Source organism: Tamandua tetradactyla, chromosome 1 (assembly GCF_023851605.1).
Source record: "Tamandua tetradactyla isolate mTamTet1 chromosome 1, mTamTet1.pri, whole genome shotgun sequence".
Taxonomy (NCBI): domain Eukaryota; kingdom Metazoa; phylum Chordata; class Mammalia; order Pilosa; family Myrmecophagidae; genus Tamandua; species Tamandua tetradactyla.
In genome coordinates, this window is record NC_135327.1 from 21580065 (window position 1) to 21598636 (window position 18572).

General features: G+C 51.3%; 1 protein-coding gene across 6 annotated transcripts in view; it reads right to left on the bottom strand.

The window, feature by feature from the left end:
* The window catches only part of HM13 (histocompatibility minor 13), a 40648-nt gene that overhangs the window by 6469 nt on the left and 15607 nt on the right, over positions 1–18572 (bottom strand). For 3 of the 6 annotated variants that reach the window (XR_013156154.1, XR_013156149.1, XM_077111928.1), the window contains exons 3-11: positions 16931–17013; positions 11611–11699; positions 9927–10012; positions 9726–9851; positions 8916–8973; positions 5872–5955; positions 3245–3281; positions 2614–2679; positions 1611–1713 (exon numbers count right to left, since the gene is read on the bottom strand). Coding sequence is in view for 3 of the 6 variants with exons in the window: in XM_077111928.1 (XP_076968043.1) it covers positions 1611–1713; positions 2614–2679; positions 3245–3281; positions 5872–5955; positions 8916–8973; positions 9726–9851; positions 9927–10012; positions 11611–11699; positions 16931–17013 (732 nt within the window). In the remaining 3 variants the exon portion in view is untranslated. The remainder of the gene's footprint in view (positions 1–1610; positions 1714–2613; positions 2680–3244; positions 3282–5871; positions 5956–8915; positions 8974–9725; positions 9852–9926; positions 10013–11610; positions 11700–16930; positions 17014–18572) is intronic. The other 3 variants (XR_013156163.1, XM_077111933.1, XM_077111930.1) reach the window with 1 other exon arrangement.

Below are 18572 nucleotides of genomic sequence, written 5' to 3' on the forward strand. Positions count from 1 at the left end.
AAATGCTGGCACTGGGACTGTCTTAAAGAGAGAGAGGGACCCCATGGAACAGGTTTCCTTCGGATCTTGGATCCTCTTCCCAAGTGGGGTTTTTCTGAAAGATTTCCACCTGGATGCCCGGGGAGATGGGCTGGGCTGCTGGTGGGGAGCAGCACCGGCCTGGGGTTGGGAGTCAGGAGGTCTGGACCCGGAACCCCACCTGAATTGCTGTACAGAACCAGGAGAATTCTCTTTTGCCCTTGGAGCTGCAGTTTTCCCATGATACAAGGACTACCTCTACTAACCCCCTCCTAACAGTGTGAGAGCTCCAAATTGGGTCCTCTCAAGTCTAGACCACACTGCAGGCAAGGCCGCCACCTGCTGGCCACCAGGAGAATGGCTCCCAGGCTTAAAATCTAAGAGGGGTTGTATGCCTCTAGACCTACCCCCCCCCCAATTCAAGGCCAACTGCACTCGTGACCCCCTTGCCAAGTGCATGCCATTCTCAGCATGCAGTGCTCAAGATGCATTATTCACTGAGGCCATTTGTGACTGAGGTGAATGGGGCGAGACCCCACCTATCAGCTGGGGAACTTTGGGCCAAATCTGTAAAACAGGAATACAACTAGTTCCTACCTCATAGGGGTGCTGTGAGGACCAGATGAGTTAGTGAGTGAAGGGTTGAGCACAGTGCCTGACACAGAGTAAGCGCTCAAACAAATAGCTCTTGTGACAAATTTAAAGGCAGCTCCTCTGTGCCTCGTGCCTTTGGGGGTAGGGGGAAAGGGAAGGGGAAGAAGTCGGGGACAGGGAGGAGGCAGGGCAACAGCTACAACAATACCCACTAATACAACTGGGGCTGGCAGGGTTCTGAGGACTTATATTAACTCATTTCATCCTCAAACTCATTTCATCCTACTACTGCTACTAATACAAGCCCCTGCTAACAGTGGTTACTATTATTTATCCCCATTTTGTTTCTATTGATTGATGAAGAAACCAGGCATAGGTTCAAGAACTTGTCCAGCCTCACAGATGATGAATGTGGAGACTGGCTCACACCCAGGGCTCCTGGCTCTGTACCATCTTAGCTTGTGCTCCATACTGCCTCTGTGGCCAGCAGTTCAGAGGCCTGGCCTGGTTTTCAGGCTGACACAGGTTTGGATCCTGCCTCCACTACGTACTTGCTGGGTGGAACCTGAGCTTGTTTCCTAATCCATCCAGAAGACCTTCATGAAGTACTGAGCTAGGGTCTGGCACATGGGAAGCATGTAACAAGCAGTAGTGTTTATTATTTCCAACAGAGAGTAATCCTGTCCCCCATCACTGATTTAACCCATAAGATATGGGCAAAAAGTCCTCGGAGGGGCCCTGGGAAAGTTTTTGCCTTCCTGATGAAGGTGACAGGCATTGCTGGCAGAGCTTCTTTCTCCCATTTGCCATGAACGTGGATGTACTGCCTGGAGCAGTGGCAGCCATTCTGCAGCAGCGAAAAGAATCACAGACACACCTGCTCTGATACCATGAGCAGCACCTACCTCTGGACTGCTCATACCTGTGACAAACCCTGTGTTGGTCCCCAATATTCACAGTGAAACTACTCTTGATATACAGAGTGCAGGCCTGCTCACCTGGGCATGCTTGAAGATGTGCATGATGAAGATGGTAAGGCCCAGGCCGAAGATGTAGGCTGCAAAGCTGGTGTAGAAATAGGTGTGGGTGTTCTTCTTCAAGCTGCACAGAAGGCGTGGGGGGGAAAGAGGAGGGTTAGTTGTGGGGAGTGGGGCAGCAACATCCCTTCTGAGGAGGAGAGTTGAGGAGGACCCTGGAGGTTGTAGAGGGTGGAGGAGAGCCCTAGGTGGGGGGTCTGGTGGTAGGTGTGCACATTGCTACTGCCCCCAGTCATATGTCCCTGACAAGTCACTTTCCTTCTCTCCACCTCACTTTTCATCTGCAAAGTGGGAAAACTACAAGCCCTGGCTGCTTCTGAGCCTTGAGCTGCAAAGATAGTGAGAGCTACCCTGTTGTGAAGGCTGGGGTACAACTGCTTGCCTGTGGGGTTGCTACAGATTCTAGAACTAGAACTCCCTTATCCTGTGATCTGCCTCCAAGGAGCTGGCAGCTGAACCTGGGTCTCTGGCAGGTAGCCCTGGAGAGTCGTGTGGATCTCTCTCTGCATTATCTCTGAACAGCCAGGAACAGAGCTGGCTGGCACAATGTACCTCTACTAACAAACAGGTCAGGTCCCTTCTAAAGGCTGCCTGAAATCCTTGTATCCCTAAGGGCCACTGAGGTACTACACAAATGACCCAGATGTATGCAAGTGGAGAAAAGTTAAGTTTCACATGGAAACTGGATTTTGATGATACTGATCCTAGGTTTCTCATGACCGCTGAAAGCACTATTACTGTTTCTGCAATTATCAGGCTGAGAGACTGAGAAATGTTCATAAACCACCTCAAAATGAAGTGTGCAAACACAGCACACCCTCCACTGTGGAGCTGAGCACAGTGAGGGGGCCCGATCTCTGGCGCCACCTGCTGGCAGGGGTCCAGTTGCTCTGAAGCATTAACCACGATACTCAGCCGCCCCCACCCCCCCCCACCCCCAACCCCGCCCCTCGATTGTGCTCACTTTCTAGACAAGACGAAACAAGCCTGAGTATGGAGAGGAGCTGGGACACGGTGACCTGACCTCGGGCTGATAACAAACGGTGACGATGATGACCAGAGCAGCTGGGTTTCCTGGAGTGCCTCGGGGGTCAGCCTGCCCTCAGCACTACCTCTGCACACTCTCTCCAGACTTTTCTGGTAATACTGAGATAGAAACTCTTGTTTACCACACATTTAATGATAAAAAACCTGAGGCTCAGAAAGTCAGACCACCTGCTCAGGTCACGTATGAGGAAGCACTGCAGGTGCTATCAGGCCCTGCTGGCTTTAAATTCCTTGGCCTGTGATACTTTATTTTTGGCCACAGGCCCTTTCTTCAGCAGGTGAGCACTTGGAACCTCAAGATGGAAAATGCAGATAAAAGCAGAACTGGTCTGGCTGCCGTGGGGGTGGAGGGTCTGGCTCCCTGAGCTCCTGCAGAGCTGCTGGGGAGCCGCTGCCTGGGGGGGGCCCATCACTCACTGCTGTGGGTGAAGGACCACAGTTCCCAGTGACTTCCCTGAGCTCCTGCAGAGCTGCTGGGGAGCCGCTGCCTGGGGGAGGCCCATCACTCACTGCTGTGGGTGAAGGACCACAGTTCCCAAATAGCTTACCTGATGTCAAAACGCAGCAACAAGGCAATGAAGATCCCTGAAAGGAGAAAGCCAGGGTTGGAGGGCGGCAGGGAAGGAGTGGGAAAGTAAGCTAGCACTCTGACTGGCTCCGGGGAGGTCACAAGGGCCAAAAGTGTGGCCAACACTGCTAAGAGACCAGCAGGCCACCTAGAACAACGAGAATTTTTTGCTTTGGCCTGGGACCACACTGACCTAGCACCTGACAGCACAATACTATGTTGCACTGAGTCCATTTATTCCAATGTTGGTCCCAAAAGTGCCTACTAGGTACCAGGCATATAGGGGTGAGCAAAATCACTGTTCTCATGGTACTCAGCCTAGGCGACTGGGGTAGAGACATTAATCAAATAGAAACACAAATAAACGTAAGACTCTAACTGTGAAGAGCACTTTGTGTGTCATGGGAAGGTATAACGGGGAGGGGGGAGACCCAGATCGAAGGTGAGGGCAGAAAGGCAGGAGGGCTTCTTTGAGGAAGTGAGTGATACAGCCAGGGAGCAGGAAGAGCATGTGCAAAGGCCCTGAGGAAAGGGTGGAGTGGGTGTGACAGGCACGGGGAAGCCAGTGAGGCTGTAGCCCAGAGCAGGTGATACGAGGACGATATGGCTCACGGGGGGCCCCACAGTCTATGGGGAGGAGCTGAGTTTTTATCCTGACAGTAAAGAGACACACCAGTGTTCTAAGCAGGAAGACGACCTGAATAGATTTTGAAAAAGACCCTTGTGGTGGCTACATGGAGGGTGAATTGGAGGAAGAAAGAATAGAAGTAAGGAGATGGCTCTGTGAGAGTTCAGGAAAGAGGATGGTTAACTCTGCCCCTCCCCTGCACTCCTACCCTACTTGCACCCCAAAATCCAAACTATGCACCCCAGATCCAGCCAGACAGTCCACCCTCTAGATGTGCACACTTGTCACTTCTGTGTGACTGCCTCCCTCAAGTATAATCCAGCTGAGAGCAAGTTCTCAAGAACCAAATCATTCCATGCTAATCAGCAGTACTGACTGCAACATATGATTAATCTTAAAAAGGGAAACGGGCTTGTCCCCAGGGAAAACTGTGAATGGGCAGCGGTGGTGGAGGGGCAGCAAATGCTGCCTGTTTGGAACCGAGCCAGGAGCTTGGTGCCCCTGGTGGTTGAATTCTGTATCTGTTCTTCAGCTAATCCAGGGGGCAGAGCTCTGCCCAGGGCTTTCACTACCAATACTTCATCTGGCCCTTAAAACAATGTGTGCAACCCATTCTTCTTAGAAGAGCAACGGCAAGGCGCTGCAAGGGCTCAGTCTGCTTACTTTATTGTAACTGCTGAAAGATTTGAATACTATCTAAGCACACACAGGAACCGTAGAAATGTCCTGGCGCGTCTCCAGGCCAGAACTATGGCCAACGAGGACACCAGGGGAGTTGGTGTGGGCGCCTGTAACAGACCATCCCCTGCAGAGTGAGCCAAATGCTTTATGGGAATCATTTTCTTCTGCCTGTTGAAGCTGCCTCCTTGGAAAGCAAGTTACAGAAACAGTATTGCCGCCCATCCCCAAGGCTTTAGGTAAGCTGAACTAATCTCTCTGAACCAGTTTCTTCATGTATAAAGTAGAAATACGCTTTACTCTATCGAGCTACATGACAAATGGTGGCTGCTGTGGTTTTTATCTGACAGTTCTGTGCCACCAGACGTAATCATGTCGCTTGCTGGTATGCGGATTTATATAAGTCCCTTCATTTCTCTGAGCCTCAGTTTCTTCATTGTAAAACAGGGAGCCTCTGCTTCACCTACATACATATAATAAAATGAAAGTGTCATACACAGAAGTGCCTGTGACATTCATTTCAGGTTATTAGTGGAATTATTACTTCCTACTCTGAAAAATAAGTCAGCTTTTAATTGGCTTCAAACTTTCTTCTAAACAAGCATTAGGGATCCTGCTACCCCTATGGTTCGAAGACCCTGGGACTAGGAGAACAAGTTTTCACTTTAGCTGTTCACTACCCTGGTCCCTGAACCCAGATCTGCAGACACAGCGTCAGCTGCCCAGAAAGTGGCAGCTCGGCTTTGCTCTTGGGTGCCTGACCAGGGAGGCAAGGCTGTAGACCCCTGAGGACATAGGCCCCTGGTTGGGATGGCAGGCAGTGATAAGCTCCTACACAGAGGTGCATTTGTCCAAATGCCAGCTTGTGTGTGTGTGTCCTTGTGCCTTTATCCCAGGTGTGTATTTTCCTTGGGGCTCTCCCAGCAGAAGGAGAGGGCAGTTCCAACACGTGAATGCTTGTGAAAACTGGGAAGGGTTGCGGGGTGTGAGGGGGCTCAACTTCCCTCCTGGCTGCCATGGAATGTTCATCTTCAGAGAGTGCCTCAGACTGCCATTGTACATTTATTTGTGTGGCTCTTGATTAATGCGAGAGTTTACTCAGACCAGGAGCTCTGTGAAGAGCCTGACACATGACTGCCATCCCATAAACACGTGCTGAGGTTGAATCCTTCACTAAACCCTGGGCTGATCCAGGATGGGGCTTTGGAATCACCCAGCCTAACCCTGTCTCCCATAGGTAAGGATGTCTGCTTCGTGGTCCCCCCCAGCCCCATGTTATGGTGTCCACACAGGCAAGTCACCTGGAATGACGATATCTCCGAGTCCCAGCATGGCAAAGTTGTCTGCTTCAAGGCCCTTTTCCAGCAGATCCTGGGGAAACACCACTGCAGGGGGAGAAGGGAATGAGGAATCAGCTGGTGTCCAGCTTACTTCCCTGCCTCCCACCCTGCTGTATGAAACTCACACTTGTATTTCTGGGTGGGGAGGATGGGGAGGAATCAGACATCAGCTACATCAAAGGTTCCAGTCCTTTACTGAATATAGCTCACATCCCATACAATTTGATGTCTTTTTATAGCTATGGAACCCTTTGGTTAAATGGTATTGACTCCAAAGCCTAGTACATTAAATAGATAACTGAGACCTATGGAGTGCTGACATCTAATAGCTTCCTTCTCCCCACAGCAGGGGTATGGACAGATGGTGGTCCTTGCTGTGAGGCAGCATAAGCCCAGGCTCTAGGCTGTGTGCCTGCAGAGGGAGAAAACACTGTGCACCTGCACATTCCTTGCTTAAAGCCCCCCACTGAGAAATCTTGCTGGCCGGCTTGCTGAGACAAGTATAGATTAGGGAGAAATGCCTCCCTCTGTGTCCAGTTATGGCAAAGGCAGTCGAAACTGGATTTCAGCCACAGGTCCTTATGAGAAAAAGAACATGGAGGCTATGAGGGGATTTCAGCACCAGCTGCTTGGGTCAGAATCCTGGCTCAGCTGCACGACTCTGCCCGGGTTACTTAACTGCTCTTAGTTTCCTCATCTGTGAAATGGGTGGAATAATCAGACTGACATCATAGGGTTGTGGTGGGGATTAGATGATTCATACACGTTGTTAACTGCTACCCATTCCTGCTCTACTAATTCGGGCCTGATTTCCACCGGGACAGGCTTCCCAGGCGACAGGTCAAGTTTGGTCTAACACGAAGCCAGTTGGGTCTCCTTGGGTTCTTGACAGTCTTTGTAGCTAAGAGGACATGTGACCCAGTTCTGGCCAATGGCAAAGCAGAAGTACACTGTGGGATGATGGGTAAGCTCCTGCTTCCCTAGTAGACACAGATGCTGGTGCTGTGCCCACTCTCTGCCTGAGTACAAGCATTTGCAGATCTCCTCCTTCAGTCCTCTCAATCCTAGTCCTGTTCAGTTGTGAGTGGCACAGTAACTGTCTCTGTATTACTGATGTGGAGTCCTGAGCAGCTAAGTCTCCCCCCAAAGCCACACAGCCAGCAAATGGGGTAGCTGGGATTTGAGCCTGGGCAGCCTGGCTGCAGCATGTCTGCACCTAACCACTCTGTTCCTCTGCCTCCCAGCTCTAGTCCTGGCAGTGGAAGGCAATGGCCCTTTCCCCCCACCCAGAAAACCAGAGTCCAAGTATCAAGGCCAAATATGCCAGCGTCATTTCTCTGCTCAGCACCTTCTGACGGCTCACCCACTGCCTGCTGGGCAGTGTCCAAGCTCCTTGGCATGAGATCTTTGGCTTCCCCAAATCTGGCTTCACCTCTCTCTCTAGCCTCTTCACTTCTGCTCCCCTAGATTCAGCCACATTCCTTCTCTCTATCCCAGGGCTCTCTTTGCATTTTCCTGCCTTTGTCCTCTGCTAAAGCTGGGCCCTCTTTTTCAAATGCCCCTACAGCCTGGGAAATGCTCATTCATCCTTTCTGTTCCAGGAAAGCTTCCCCTGACATATTAGCTGGGTTCTCCAGGCTCTCATAGCCCCTGAATGCCACCCTCAAAGGATGTTCGGAATAACTGTTATTCTGGCTTGCCCAGAACCCCATTCTCCTGATGCAGAGAACTGTAATTCTCCACAATTCTGGAAAGGGCAGTGACCCAGACTTGTCCAGCAGAACCCTCCATTTCCATGGCCAGAGTGGCTGGCACAGGACTAAGGCCAGATCCTTACAGTGATTCAAACCAAAGCTGTGGGAAACTAGCTTTCCTCTGGGGTCACGGAGCTGGGACCACTGAATTCAGGAGCAGGTTGGGGCCATGAGCTTCCCCACCAGTTCATGGAGGACACCTGTCTGGGTAGTGGAGCATGGGACCAGGAGAAGACAGCTACTTCCTGACTGTCTGAGGCTGATGTCAGCCCAAGAAGCAATGCCAGGAGCAACACTTCCCGGGGCACTTCCCGCTGCCTGCCCTCTTGGCAGGCCCCTTCTGCGTCTTCCTTTCTGCTAGGCCTGACTAATTCTGCCCCCTCTTTGAGCTCTGTGATCCAAGGAGGTGATTCTCGATTATTTTAAGGCTCAGACTCTAAGGTAGTCACGCTTTTCCCAAGCCTCTTATTGATAGGTTGGGGCTTGGGCCTATGGCTCAGTTCTGGCCAGTGAAATGTGAGGGGGGCTGCAGAGGGATTCTGGGGAAAAACCTTCCTCCCTGATGAAAATACAGACATAAAGAAAAAGTGTCCCCTTTCTGTCTCTGGACATGGCTGTGTGAAGAGTCAACGTGGGAACCCTTGGTAGCCACCAGGGAATCATGAGGGGATGAGCTTAAGGGATGGGAGGACATAATGAGAATAGTGAAGGGGTTGGGGACTGAAGTAACTCTGGTTCTGGGTGAATCACATAAGCACTGATTAATCTACCCTAAGCTGCTCTACCACTGGGCCTGTTCTTATGAGAGAGAACACAGTTTTATCATTTAAAGGTGCTTATAGTTGGATTTTCTAATACTTATAACGAATGGATATAGCTGAAGAATAAAACCAGAGCAGTTTAAGAGGCAAGGGACAGCACTCAATACTGAGGGAAAGGGGGGTTGTGCTTCAGGCCTCAGTGCGGAGGTCTTCTCTTTTGGAAAGTCCTTACATTTCCCACTGCAGGCTAAGTTACATCACCTGCTCTGTGCTCACTCTCACAAGCTTGTCCCACACTACTCTGCACTGTGATCAAGGGGACCCAGGAAGGAAGCCAGGCCAGAGAGGCACAGGGGAGCTTGGAGGAGGGAGAGGTGTGGGGAAGGGGTAAAGAAGAGGTACTGACCAAAATAGGGACCATGGGGGTGGGGGTGGGGGGTGCCAGCTGGGATGGGGACAGGGGAATCCACATGGTGGGGTGGTCACTTACATTTTATAGGTGCCTCAAAGGACTTGGCCACTGTCACCATCACATTGGTGCCAAATACCTAGAAGGAAAAGAGAGGAGTCTAGAGGGAGATGAGGGGCTAGGAAGGAAGGAATGACTGACTCTGGGTTCCCAGGTATGCTGCCCAAGACCCACAGCCAGTAGGGCTCCAGAGAAGAAACGAAGTTGAGGTTAGGCGGCCTCTGATTCTGGTAACATGGACATCTCTGGACAGCAAAGAGGGAGAGTTTGAAGGAACCTGGAAGGGTCTTTCAGTGGCCCATGTCAGGCAGTCTGTGGTTGCTTAGGGCTCTCCCCTAAGATATAAAAGTCCTCCATCACCTTCTACTCATGGGGAGAAGAGGCCACCCTGGGCCAGGGAAAGGCTGCCTGAGGCAGACTGACCCTTGTCTCTCCAGGGGTACCTCGCAAAGTGAGTTTGGTTGCCCCTTAGTTCAGGGCTGGGGTGTTGTCAGAGCATGCTGTCGGCAGCTGCCCCTGTCCTCACTATCTGCGCCCTTGCTGAGTCCTTTCCTCAGCGTTCCACCACCCCTGCTCGAAGTTCTCTGATGTCAACATGCTGGCTGGGGAGACACAGGAGGAGGTGATATTCCTGAGGGCTGCATGAAGGTATACACTGGTGGGCTCTCAATAAATGGCAGCATCTGCTCTCCCTGGCCCTATTCATGGGTGAGGGGAACGGGGCTTGGCTCCACTGGATGACTGACTGCCTCCGGGCCCGCAGAGGCAGGTGGGTAGGAGGGCGAGGGTGCCCCGCCACGTGTCCATCCCTGGCGCCCCTGCCCGACTCACCCAGAAGACATCGTAGATGAAGAGTCCCCCCAGCAGGATGCAGCCGGTGCTGACATTGTTCAGGTGCAGGAGCTCCACCCCGTTGAGGGAGAAGGCCAGGCCAAAGACGTTGTTGGCGATCCAGTGCTGGGGAAAGGCGGGCGTGAGGCCAGCTCGCTCTTGGAATGCCTCCTGCCCCCCACCTGAGCCCTGGCTCCTTACCTTCCTCAGCAGGTACCAGACGCCGACGACACTGCTCAGGCCCAGGCAAACCAAGTCCTTGGTGTCAAATTCATAATTGACGATCTCTGGGCAGAAAGGCTGGGTCAGTCCACTCCCAGGGTGCCCCTCCCCACCTGTCAGTCCCTGGGTGGAGGAGGGCACAACTGTGGGCTCCGTCAGAGGCCCACAGGTGGTGGTTGTTGGTGTGTGTGTGTGTCTGTGTGTGTGGGGTAGACTCAACTTTGGCTGCCCCAGACCGAGGGGAGTCTCAGGATGGGGAGAGCTCACTGGAGCTGCTGCCAGCCCCTCCAATTTCCTAGAGGAGAGAACAGAGGCCCAGAGGGAGTACAGGCCTGGTGAAGGGTCAGTGGGAGTGGTCCCTGGTGTTAGAAGCACAGGCTCTGGGGTCAGGCAGACCTGGTTTGAATCCGGGCTCTGTCACTTGTAGTTGGGTGACCTTGGGGGAGGCTGTTCCCTCTCTGAGCTTCAGTTTTCCTCATCTGTAAAAAGGGGACACAGCACCTCCCTCATAGGGCTGTTGTGGGGAGTAAATGAGTTGGTCTGTAGTAAGTGGTCAGCTCAGGGCCTGGCACGTGGAGGAGTTCAACTGCTGCCATGTGCCACTGAGCCCAGGTTCATTCTAGAATCTTTCTACCTTGCCACCAAAATAAATCGAGAAGGTTCCTGGCCGCCCTATTTCACTGGTAAAGGAGGAACAGGAACGCGAGAGCCAGGCCAGAGGAGGCCTGGAGCAAGGCAGGAGGGAGTCCCGAGGCTGCTCTTGTAGGAGGCCCCGTGGTAGACATCCTCACATCAGACCCACTGCGACTGCATCCAAGTCTCCAAATAAGGAAGACAAGAGGGTCACACAGCAAAGCTGCAGAGTTGTAGAGTGTAGCAGACTTCTGGTTACCCCCCTATTTCTATTCTTTACTTTTAGCTGAACTTGAGGCTGATTAATTAACGGCCACATTTCCTAGCTTCCCCTCTTGCTAACTGGGCTGCAGGGTGGGTGCTCAGCCCCCTCTGGCCTGAGCACAGAGTGATGGTGTGCTACTCTGGACCCTGAGGGGCACCCCCAAGTATGGCAGAGCAGGAGACTGAAGGAAAGCGTGGCTAGCTTAGACTTTTACATGACAGAGAAAAGTCACTGATAATTCTTTTATGGCATTCAAACCCATACCCTAATTAGTTCACAGAGCCAAGGCTTTCCCCAATTTCCCATGGTTTTCTTTTTTTTTTTTCAAAGCCAAGGAGCCCCCTTTTCAAATCTGATGTGGAGCAATAATAGCCCTAAAAATAATCAGGTGAAGATAGTCATAGCAGCCTATGCCTCCTGAGTGTCCACATGAGCCAGGCAGTATGCTGAGTGCCTTGCACTCATTATCCACTTGTCAGTCCGAACACGTGCCCGTGCCTATGAGGGAGGTACTAGACCATCGTTTCCTTTTTACAGATGAAAACACCATCACCAGCAAAAACCCAAGAGGCTCAGAGAGGTAAGGGCCTTTATTCAGGGCCCGTCTAGGGAGTGGCAGAGCTGGAATGTGAACCAGGTGACATGATTCCAGGGCGCACCTTTTCATCATGTGCTGTCCTGGAGACCCCAAGTACTGGACAGACAAAGGCGAGTAGAGGGGAGACACCCAAAGCAACTGTCAGGGGAAAGCAGGGTGGCACTGACCTTCCTTGTTCTCCCCAGAGCCCTGTGTGAAGAGCAGCTGGTACTGTCGATTTGGGAAGTTGGCTGGAAAAAACTTATTCATGAAGGGGCTGGAAGAAAAGACAAAGTGCGTTGGCAAACAGAACTCCTGAAGGCAATCACAGCCCTGCCCCATCTTACCCAGGTACCCATCTACCAAACTTATTCCCCTGCACCCTTAAGGCTATGCTGACAGGTAGGTGTTATTATTCCCATTTTACAGATGTGGAAATGGAGGCCCTCAGGATAAGTGACTTGCCCAAGGTTACATAGGAAGTCAATACATGTATGAGCTGAAACTAGAACCCAGGTTTCTGGACTCTTAGCCTAATGTTTTCTGTACTGCCTCTTGTTTATCACCAAGAAAATACAACACAGGCAAACTTTCATGCAAAGGTAATTTTTAGGGGTGCAATGGATTCCAAAATCTGGCCTAAGGATCATCTGTATGAAAACTACTTTCAAAGAATTCATGTTCCCAGACCCCCTTCCAGACCTACCAAGTCAGATGGCCTGACAATCTCCTATTTGCCCCACCACTTGACCCCATACCCTCATGACCAGTTATATACTCAAATTTGAGCACCACTGCTTTCCAGCAACAGGCCTGGGTGTTTTACAATTTCAGCAGGACCCAATCAGCTAGATGAATCGTGGCTCCCTGGTGCTCCCAGTGGAGCACCCTCCATTCACCCCTTCCACAAGGCCAGTGTGGCTCAAGACCGCTCAGTCTCTTTGGACACGTTCTCGTTGACCACCCAGCACGCCCCCCTTTCCGGCCAGGCAGAGATGAAGACTTTCTTTTATGGGTTCTTCAGAGCATCTGGGCCCAGCCCAGAAGCCTGAGCCGCCATACACTAGTGGTGGGGCGCTGGGTGAGCCACTGCACCTTCCTGAGCCTCAGTCTCCTCACCTGTACATGGGGATAATACCACCTGACTCAGAGGGCTGCTGTGAAGACGGGAGGGATGGCAGGGGAGACAGCCCAGCACCGGCCCTGCGGCAGGCGCATGAGAATCGGGAGCTTCTGTCATCGTGGTGAGCTCATCCAGAGTCTGAGCTTGAGCACAGTTTACACCAGCTCACCCTGACAATGACTAATGAAGTGGGTGAATTCAGATATGGTTTTCCCAATGGAGAAAGGTAAACTGAGGCAGGTCCAGGCAGTACCCAGGTTACACTGGTAAAAGCAGACTCTTTTCTAAGACCTTGGGGCTCAGAGAAAGAAGACACAGATTTAAAAACCATTTTTGGGCCTTGGTTTCTCCCTTTGTGAAAGAGCTGATTCCTGCCCGCCCCCGCAGGGCCACGGTGTGAGCAGATGAGAGGGCTCTGTGAGCGGTGATGCATTTGGCACAAGGATGATGGGCACTGGGCTGCTAGAGCAGGGTTCCAAGGAGGCAGGTGACAGAAGCTGAGCTGGATGAAGCTGGAAGCTACTTTCAGCTCAGTTTGTGGATTTACCTTTGGGGGGTCTGAAGCCAGAAGGTGTGTGTGGTGTGGGTAAGAGCAGAGGCAAAGAGAAGTCCAAAGGAGCTAAGTCCTTTACCCGAGCCCAACCACTTCCTTAGGAGCTTGGTGCTTAGTTTCCCCAACCAGCAGAGTGCAGTGGTTAGGAGGATGGATTCTGGAACCAGACTTTCTGGGTTCAAATCCTGATTCTGCCACTTATTAGCTATGTGACCTTGGCTAAGTTACCTAAGTGCTCTGTGAAACTGTTTCCTCATCTAGAAAGCCACAATAACAGTAGTTATTAAGAGGAGTGAGTGCTTGGCACATTGTAAGCTAAATAAGGTTTTTATGATTGTAGTTTCAACTTCAAATAAGAAGGCTCTAGATTGATGTTTTTGTTACCCTGATAGAAGAGGAGCTGCTGCATAACAAGGATAACACAGTGAACGAGCCAAGTGATGGGCTGGTGTGAGTCTGTGAGCTCCAGGGCAGGGCCCTGTCTCATCAGCTTCCTGCCTCTTGCCAGGCCTGGTCTTGGAGAGGAACCTGGGAAATGCTCGCTGAACAGCTTTGAAAGCAGGCAGGGAGGTTTCTTCTGGCCCTTGTTGGCTCATGTCAAACCTAAAGGTCACTGCTTCCTACTGAGAAGCTACATCCTGGTTCCCTTCTTGCCTGGGAGTGGAAAGCAGGGGTCAGTGAAACTGGCGATATGGCCTCCTCCTCCCTGGTGGCAGATTTTGACATCCTGGGCTTTTTTCCTCTAAAAGACAGCTGGGTGGGAAAAGAGCTCAGAGGTAGTAAATACAAGCTGAAGTTCCCTTGGCAGGAAGTCAGGGTTTGGGACTGGGCTTGAGCCTTGGTGCCTGTACAGGGTGAAGGGAAGCTGTGGTGCCTGCCTTGCCCCAGTAACACAAGCTGTGGCGTCTTCCCCCAAATGCTCACAGCGAAGAGGTGGGGTAGGAAGTGGAGGCGGGGGATCCTGAGGATGCTGCAGCGTGGGGCCGACACCACTGGGGGCTTAAGTCTTCCCAGCCTTTCAGTAGGCAGAGGGCGGCGCGCCTACCCTCCCTTAGCCTCCGCTTCCCCTGCACTTTCCAGGCCAGGGAAGAACACTGCCTGGGGGTCAGATCAGGCTTAAAGGCCTGCTTTGCTCTCACCAGCTGTGAATGCTGGGAGTGATATTTATAAACCCCCCAGCCTCAATTTCCTTGTCTCAAACCTTGATCTGTTGTTTGGATACTGAGGAAGGTCTGACACTTAAGTTTGTGGCTATAAGTAGCTCATCAAATTGTAACAAAATTGTAGAATTTCTACTGAGAAAGTATTTAAGAAATGCAGTTTAATTGAAGAAGAAAACAATTTAATTCTTGCACCAACTCTTTAAACAGAATGATTAAATTACACTCCCCTCCCCCCTTTTACTAAATTGTTTTCATCAGAGTCAGTTTTTTCCCCTGCAAATTTTACAGTAAAGATTTCACTCATCCATCAGTTTTCGGCCCCTACTAGAGTTTTCACAGGACAGCTTTGACCACAGCAGGCACCCTTTCTGTCCATGCCCATGCATTCTTTTCACAAGGTCCCATTTTTCCTGGTCATAGTTTGTGTTCTAAATTTACCAAGAAAATGATTCTTCTGTTAACATCTAGTCACTAACAAATTTTGCCATGGGTTTCAAGCTGTTGATGGCTTTATTTTCTGTTGATAATTTCTATCAATAAAAATAATGGGTTGGCTAAAGATGGATAGACAATTGTTTCCTGGCTAATCCACAAGAAATTTGGGACAATGCCCTTAATCACTGTTCTAAAAGGAAAACAAGTATCTTTGGGGTCAAAATGAGAGGGTCAAGATGCCCTGCGCAGACTGCTGGATGGAAATGAGATCTCTCTTACAGGGTTGTTGAGGAGATGAAGTGAAATAATCAGTCCCTCAGTAGGTGGCCCGGCAGTGACTTCCAAAATGAACTAGATCCTCTCACTCTGAAGTGGTGGGTGAGCTGTGGGGAGAAATGGGGGTCTCAGGCCCCTGGTGGATGGAGGGATGGGCTGGAGTTGGGGGGAGCCTTGTCAGCATGGAGAAAGGACGGCCCAGTGCCTGGAAGAGACGGCCCATTCCCTCTACCCCTGTCCCCCATGACAGAGAGTCCTGTCCTGCAGAGGGCAGTGACCGGGTCTGCCATGATCTTCCCAGGTGTCTTTGTTTCTCAGGACAGGTAGGGGCTGGCCGAGAATTCTTCCAAGGTAGTTAGAACAAGATTTTGTAGGTCTGAGGGAGATGCAGTTGAAGTCAACAGTGAACTCAGTCAAAGGAGCAGAGTTCAGGTCCCAGCTTGGTGTCACTGGGCCAACAGTCAACTCACTGTGTGCTGGCACTGCGCTCGTGACACACCTCATAGCAGCTCTTTCGACTCTTACCACATCCCTACCAGGAGGTACTCTTAGTAACTCCATTTTGGAGACGAAGAAACTGATGCTCAGAGCGTCTAGGTAACTTACATAAATTACAGAGTTAGCAGAGCCAGGTCTTGGGCCAGGGCTAGCTGCCTCCTGAGCCTGCACTCGGTCCTTCCATCCTGCCCGTGCACCCTGAGGAATGAGGCCAAACTCTGGCTTTCAGTGCTGTCTGTGAGCAGACCCTGCTCTTTCTAGCACCTTCTTCAGCTGCTCAGGAAAGACCCCAACTGTGCCCTTGATATGCACACACAACCTAGCGTTGGCCTTTCCCAACTCTGCACCTCTTCCGGTTTTCCGACCCTTTCAAGCTGCATTCCAGTCACATTTCTCCCTTCTCAGGAAAGCTGCTCTGGGCTGCCAGCCTCCTTGCAGTCTATTGGTGCTTCTCAGCCCCAGGCTGCACTACCTCCAGGGGACATATGGAAACAGTCAAGATGCTTCTGTAGTCACAACCTGGGAGCAGGCAGGCACAACTACTGCTGGGTGAGCAGGGTTGGGGACACCAAATGACCTGTGCTGCTTGGACAGTCCTGCACAATGGAGAACTGACCTGGCCAAAACGTCAGTAGCAACTCCCCAGGGACCAATGACCTGGACTGTCCATCCCCATCAGACTGACTGGTTTCTTGATGAGCATGTGGCAATCTGGAGCTGCATGGAAGTGGGAAGAGCATGTGTTCTGGGGCCACACAGACCTGGGTTCAAATCCTGGCTCAGTTGCCCATGAGCTGTGTGATCCTAGCAAATATCTTCATCTCTCTGAGCTTCATTTTTCCTGACTAAACCACAGGATTCAAGGCAAAAGCTAAGCTTATGGGTTATCTAGCAGGTTAACACAGAAAATAATAACAGCAGCTAATAGTTACTGAACACAAAGGAGGTGCCAGATACCGGGCTTACAGCTTTCTACATGTTCCTAGGAGAAAGGTATTGTTTTCCTTCACTTTCAGGTAAGGAAATTGAGGCCAGAGAGATTAAGTAACTTGCCCAAGGTCACAGGGCTATTAAGTAGCAGAGTCTGGATTCCAAGCCAGGTAATCAAATTCCAGGAGCCTGCATTCATAACTTCTCTCCCACTGCGAGGAAACAGCACATACAAAGAGCCTCGCCTCATGTTCAGTGCACAGCAGGTGGCCTTGATACCACTCATCTCAGCACTTAACAACTAACGTGGACACTGCTGTCACTAAAATCTCCCACCAGATACTCTCATGATTCTCTGAAGGCAGCTGTGGTCCAGAGAGGTCAGTTTTTGTCACTCACAGAGTGCTCGGGTTTTACAGCCAGGATTCAAACCTGGCTCTGCATGACGCTAAAGGTCATGCTCTCAGCCAAGATCCTGCACTGGCTCCTGAGAAAGCCGCTTCAAATGCTGCAGAGAGATGCCTTCTGACCTGATGGTGTGGGACAGGGCCAGGATTCCCAGCACGAAGAAATACATGGACAGCAAGAGGTTGATGTACTCCTGGGAGAATATCTGAGGCAAAAATATAAAGAGAAACAGGAAGTCAGGGTTGCCGATGGCTATGGGGACACGAGAGTCCCCACTTTTCTTCCAGAGTTTGGTTTAATGACTCTGGAATTGGAGGACGGTGTCAGGAAGAATCTCAGAGAGTACCAGGGCCTTCTAGTTTCTATGGCTAAAAGAAACATTTTCTGGGGAAAAAGGGGGACCCTCAAGCCCCCAGATGCATCTCCCAAAGGAGAGTGTAGGGTTACACTTGGTGGCTCCACAGCTGGAGAAAGGCAAAATTATGTCTGGGCCTACCTGGGATCCTGGGATAGAGGTGAGTCTCAGGACACAGCCCAGGAGAACTGTCTGAACCTCAGAACTCACTCTTCCCAGGTTCTTTCTCCCGGCTCAAAAATCCACTGAGCCCCCTCCCAAGTGGCCACCAAAGCCTGGCCTGCTGGCTATGGCTCTCTGCGTCCCACTACCTTCTCCACGTCGTGCCTCCTGGGTGACTCCCCCCATGAAGTCATCACTGCAGACCCCGACAGCTACTTCTTTGTCTTCAACTACTGCTAGGTGAGACTGAGAAATGTCCCCTTTCACAATGCTCCCAAGCAGGGTGCCACATATGGTTAATTCCAGGCTTTGGGAAGGTTCTGCTCTATCACCGTGTGTTGTCACATCATCTACTGAATTTGTGATCGTGATGCTCTCTAACTGGGAGGGAATAAAGTGCTGTCCTGTAGGGCATGGGGACACCGGCTACTCTGAAGTAGGGCTATTATGGGATCTGTTTAAATGCCCGACTGCTCACATCACTCCCCTGCCTACAGCCTCTGAACAGCTCCCCTCTGCGCCCATAAGCTGAAGGCTCACACCCTCACCTTGGCTTCTTGGGCCCTCGCGTTGATCTCTGCTGACCCCTCCGTCATGGCTCACCCCCCATGCGCTCTTACTGTCCAGGCTGCAGCCACACGGGCCTTTCTGAAGGGCTCTGTTTGTGCATATGCTCTTCTGCTGCCTGGGATGCTCTTCTCTCTCCCTCCCTCACCTACGCCACCCCTAGTCATCCTTTCTCAGCGCTCAGCTCTGAGCAGCTTTTCTTGGCCCAACCTCCCTCATTATCCGGTATGTGTTTACTGAGTGCTTACTATTTGCTGGGTACCATGCTAACACCGAACATGGCAAGGAACGATCAGACACAGCTCCTGTCCCCCAGGGCTCACATGCCAGTGAGGGCGACAGGGTCTCAAAAGGAACAAGTATGCAGTATACCATCAAGTGGTGACGGAAAGCAGGAAAGTAAAGCAGGGCAAGGGAGTGAAGGGGGGAATGCTGCTATTTTTGATGTATGGCCAGGGAAAGCCTCCTGCTAAGAGGACACTGGAGCAGAATTCTTAAACGAAACACACAGGCATGTGAATATGCGGGGGAAGTGCATTTGAGACAGAGGCAAAGGTGAGTGCAAAAAGTGCTGGGGTGGGCAGGGAAGAGTGAGGTTCTGTGGGTGTGGAACAGAGTGAGCCAGGGGAGAGTGCCTGAAGGCCATGAAAAGGGCTTTTGATTTCTTCTGAGATAGGCCG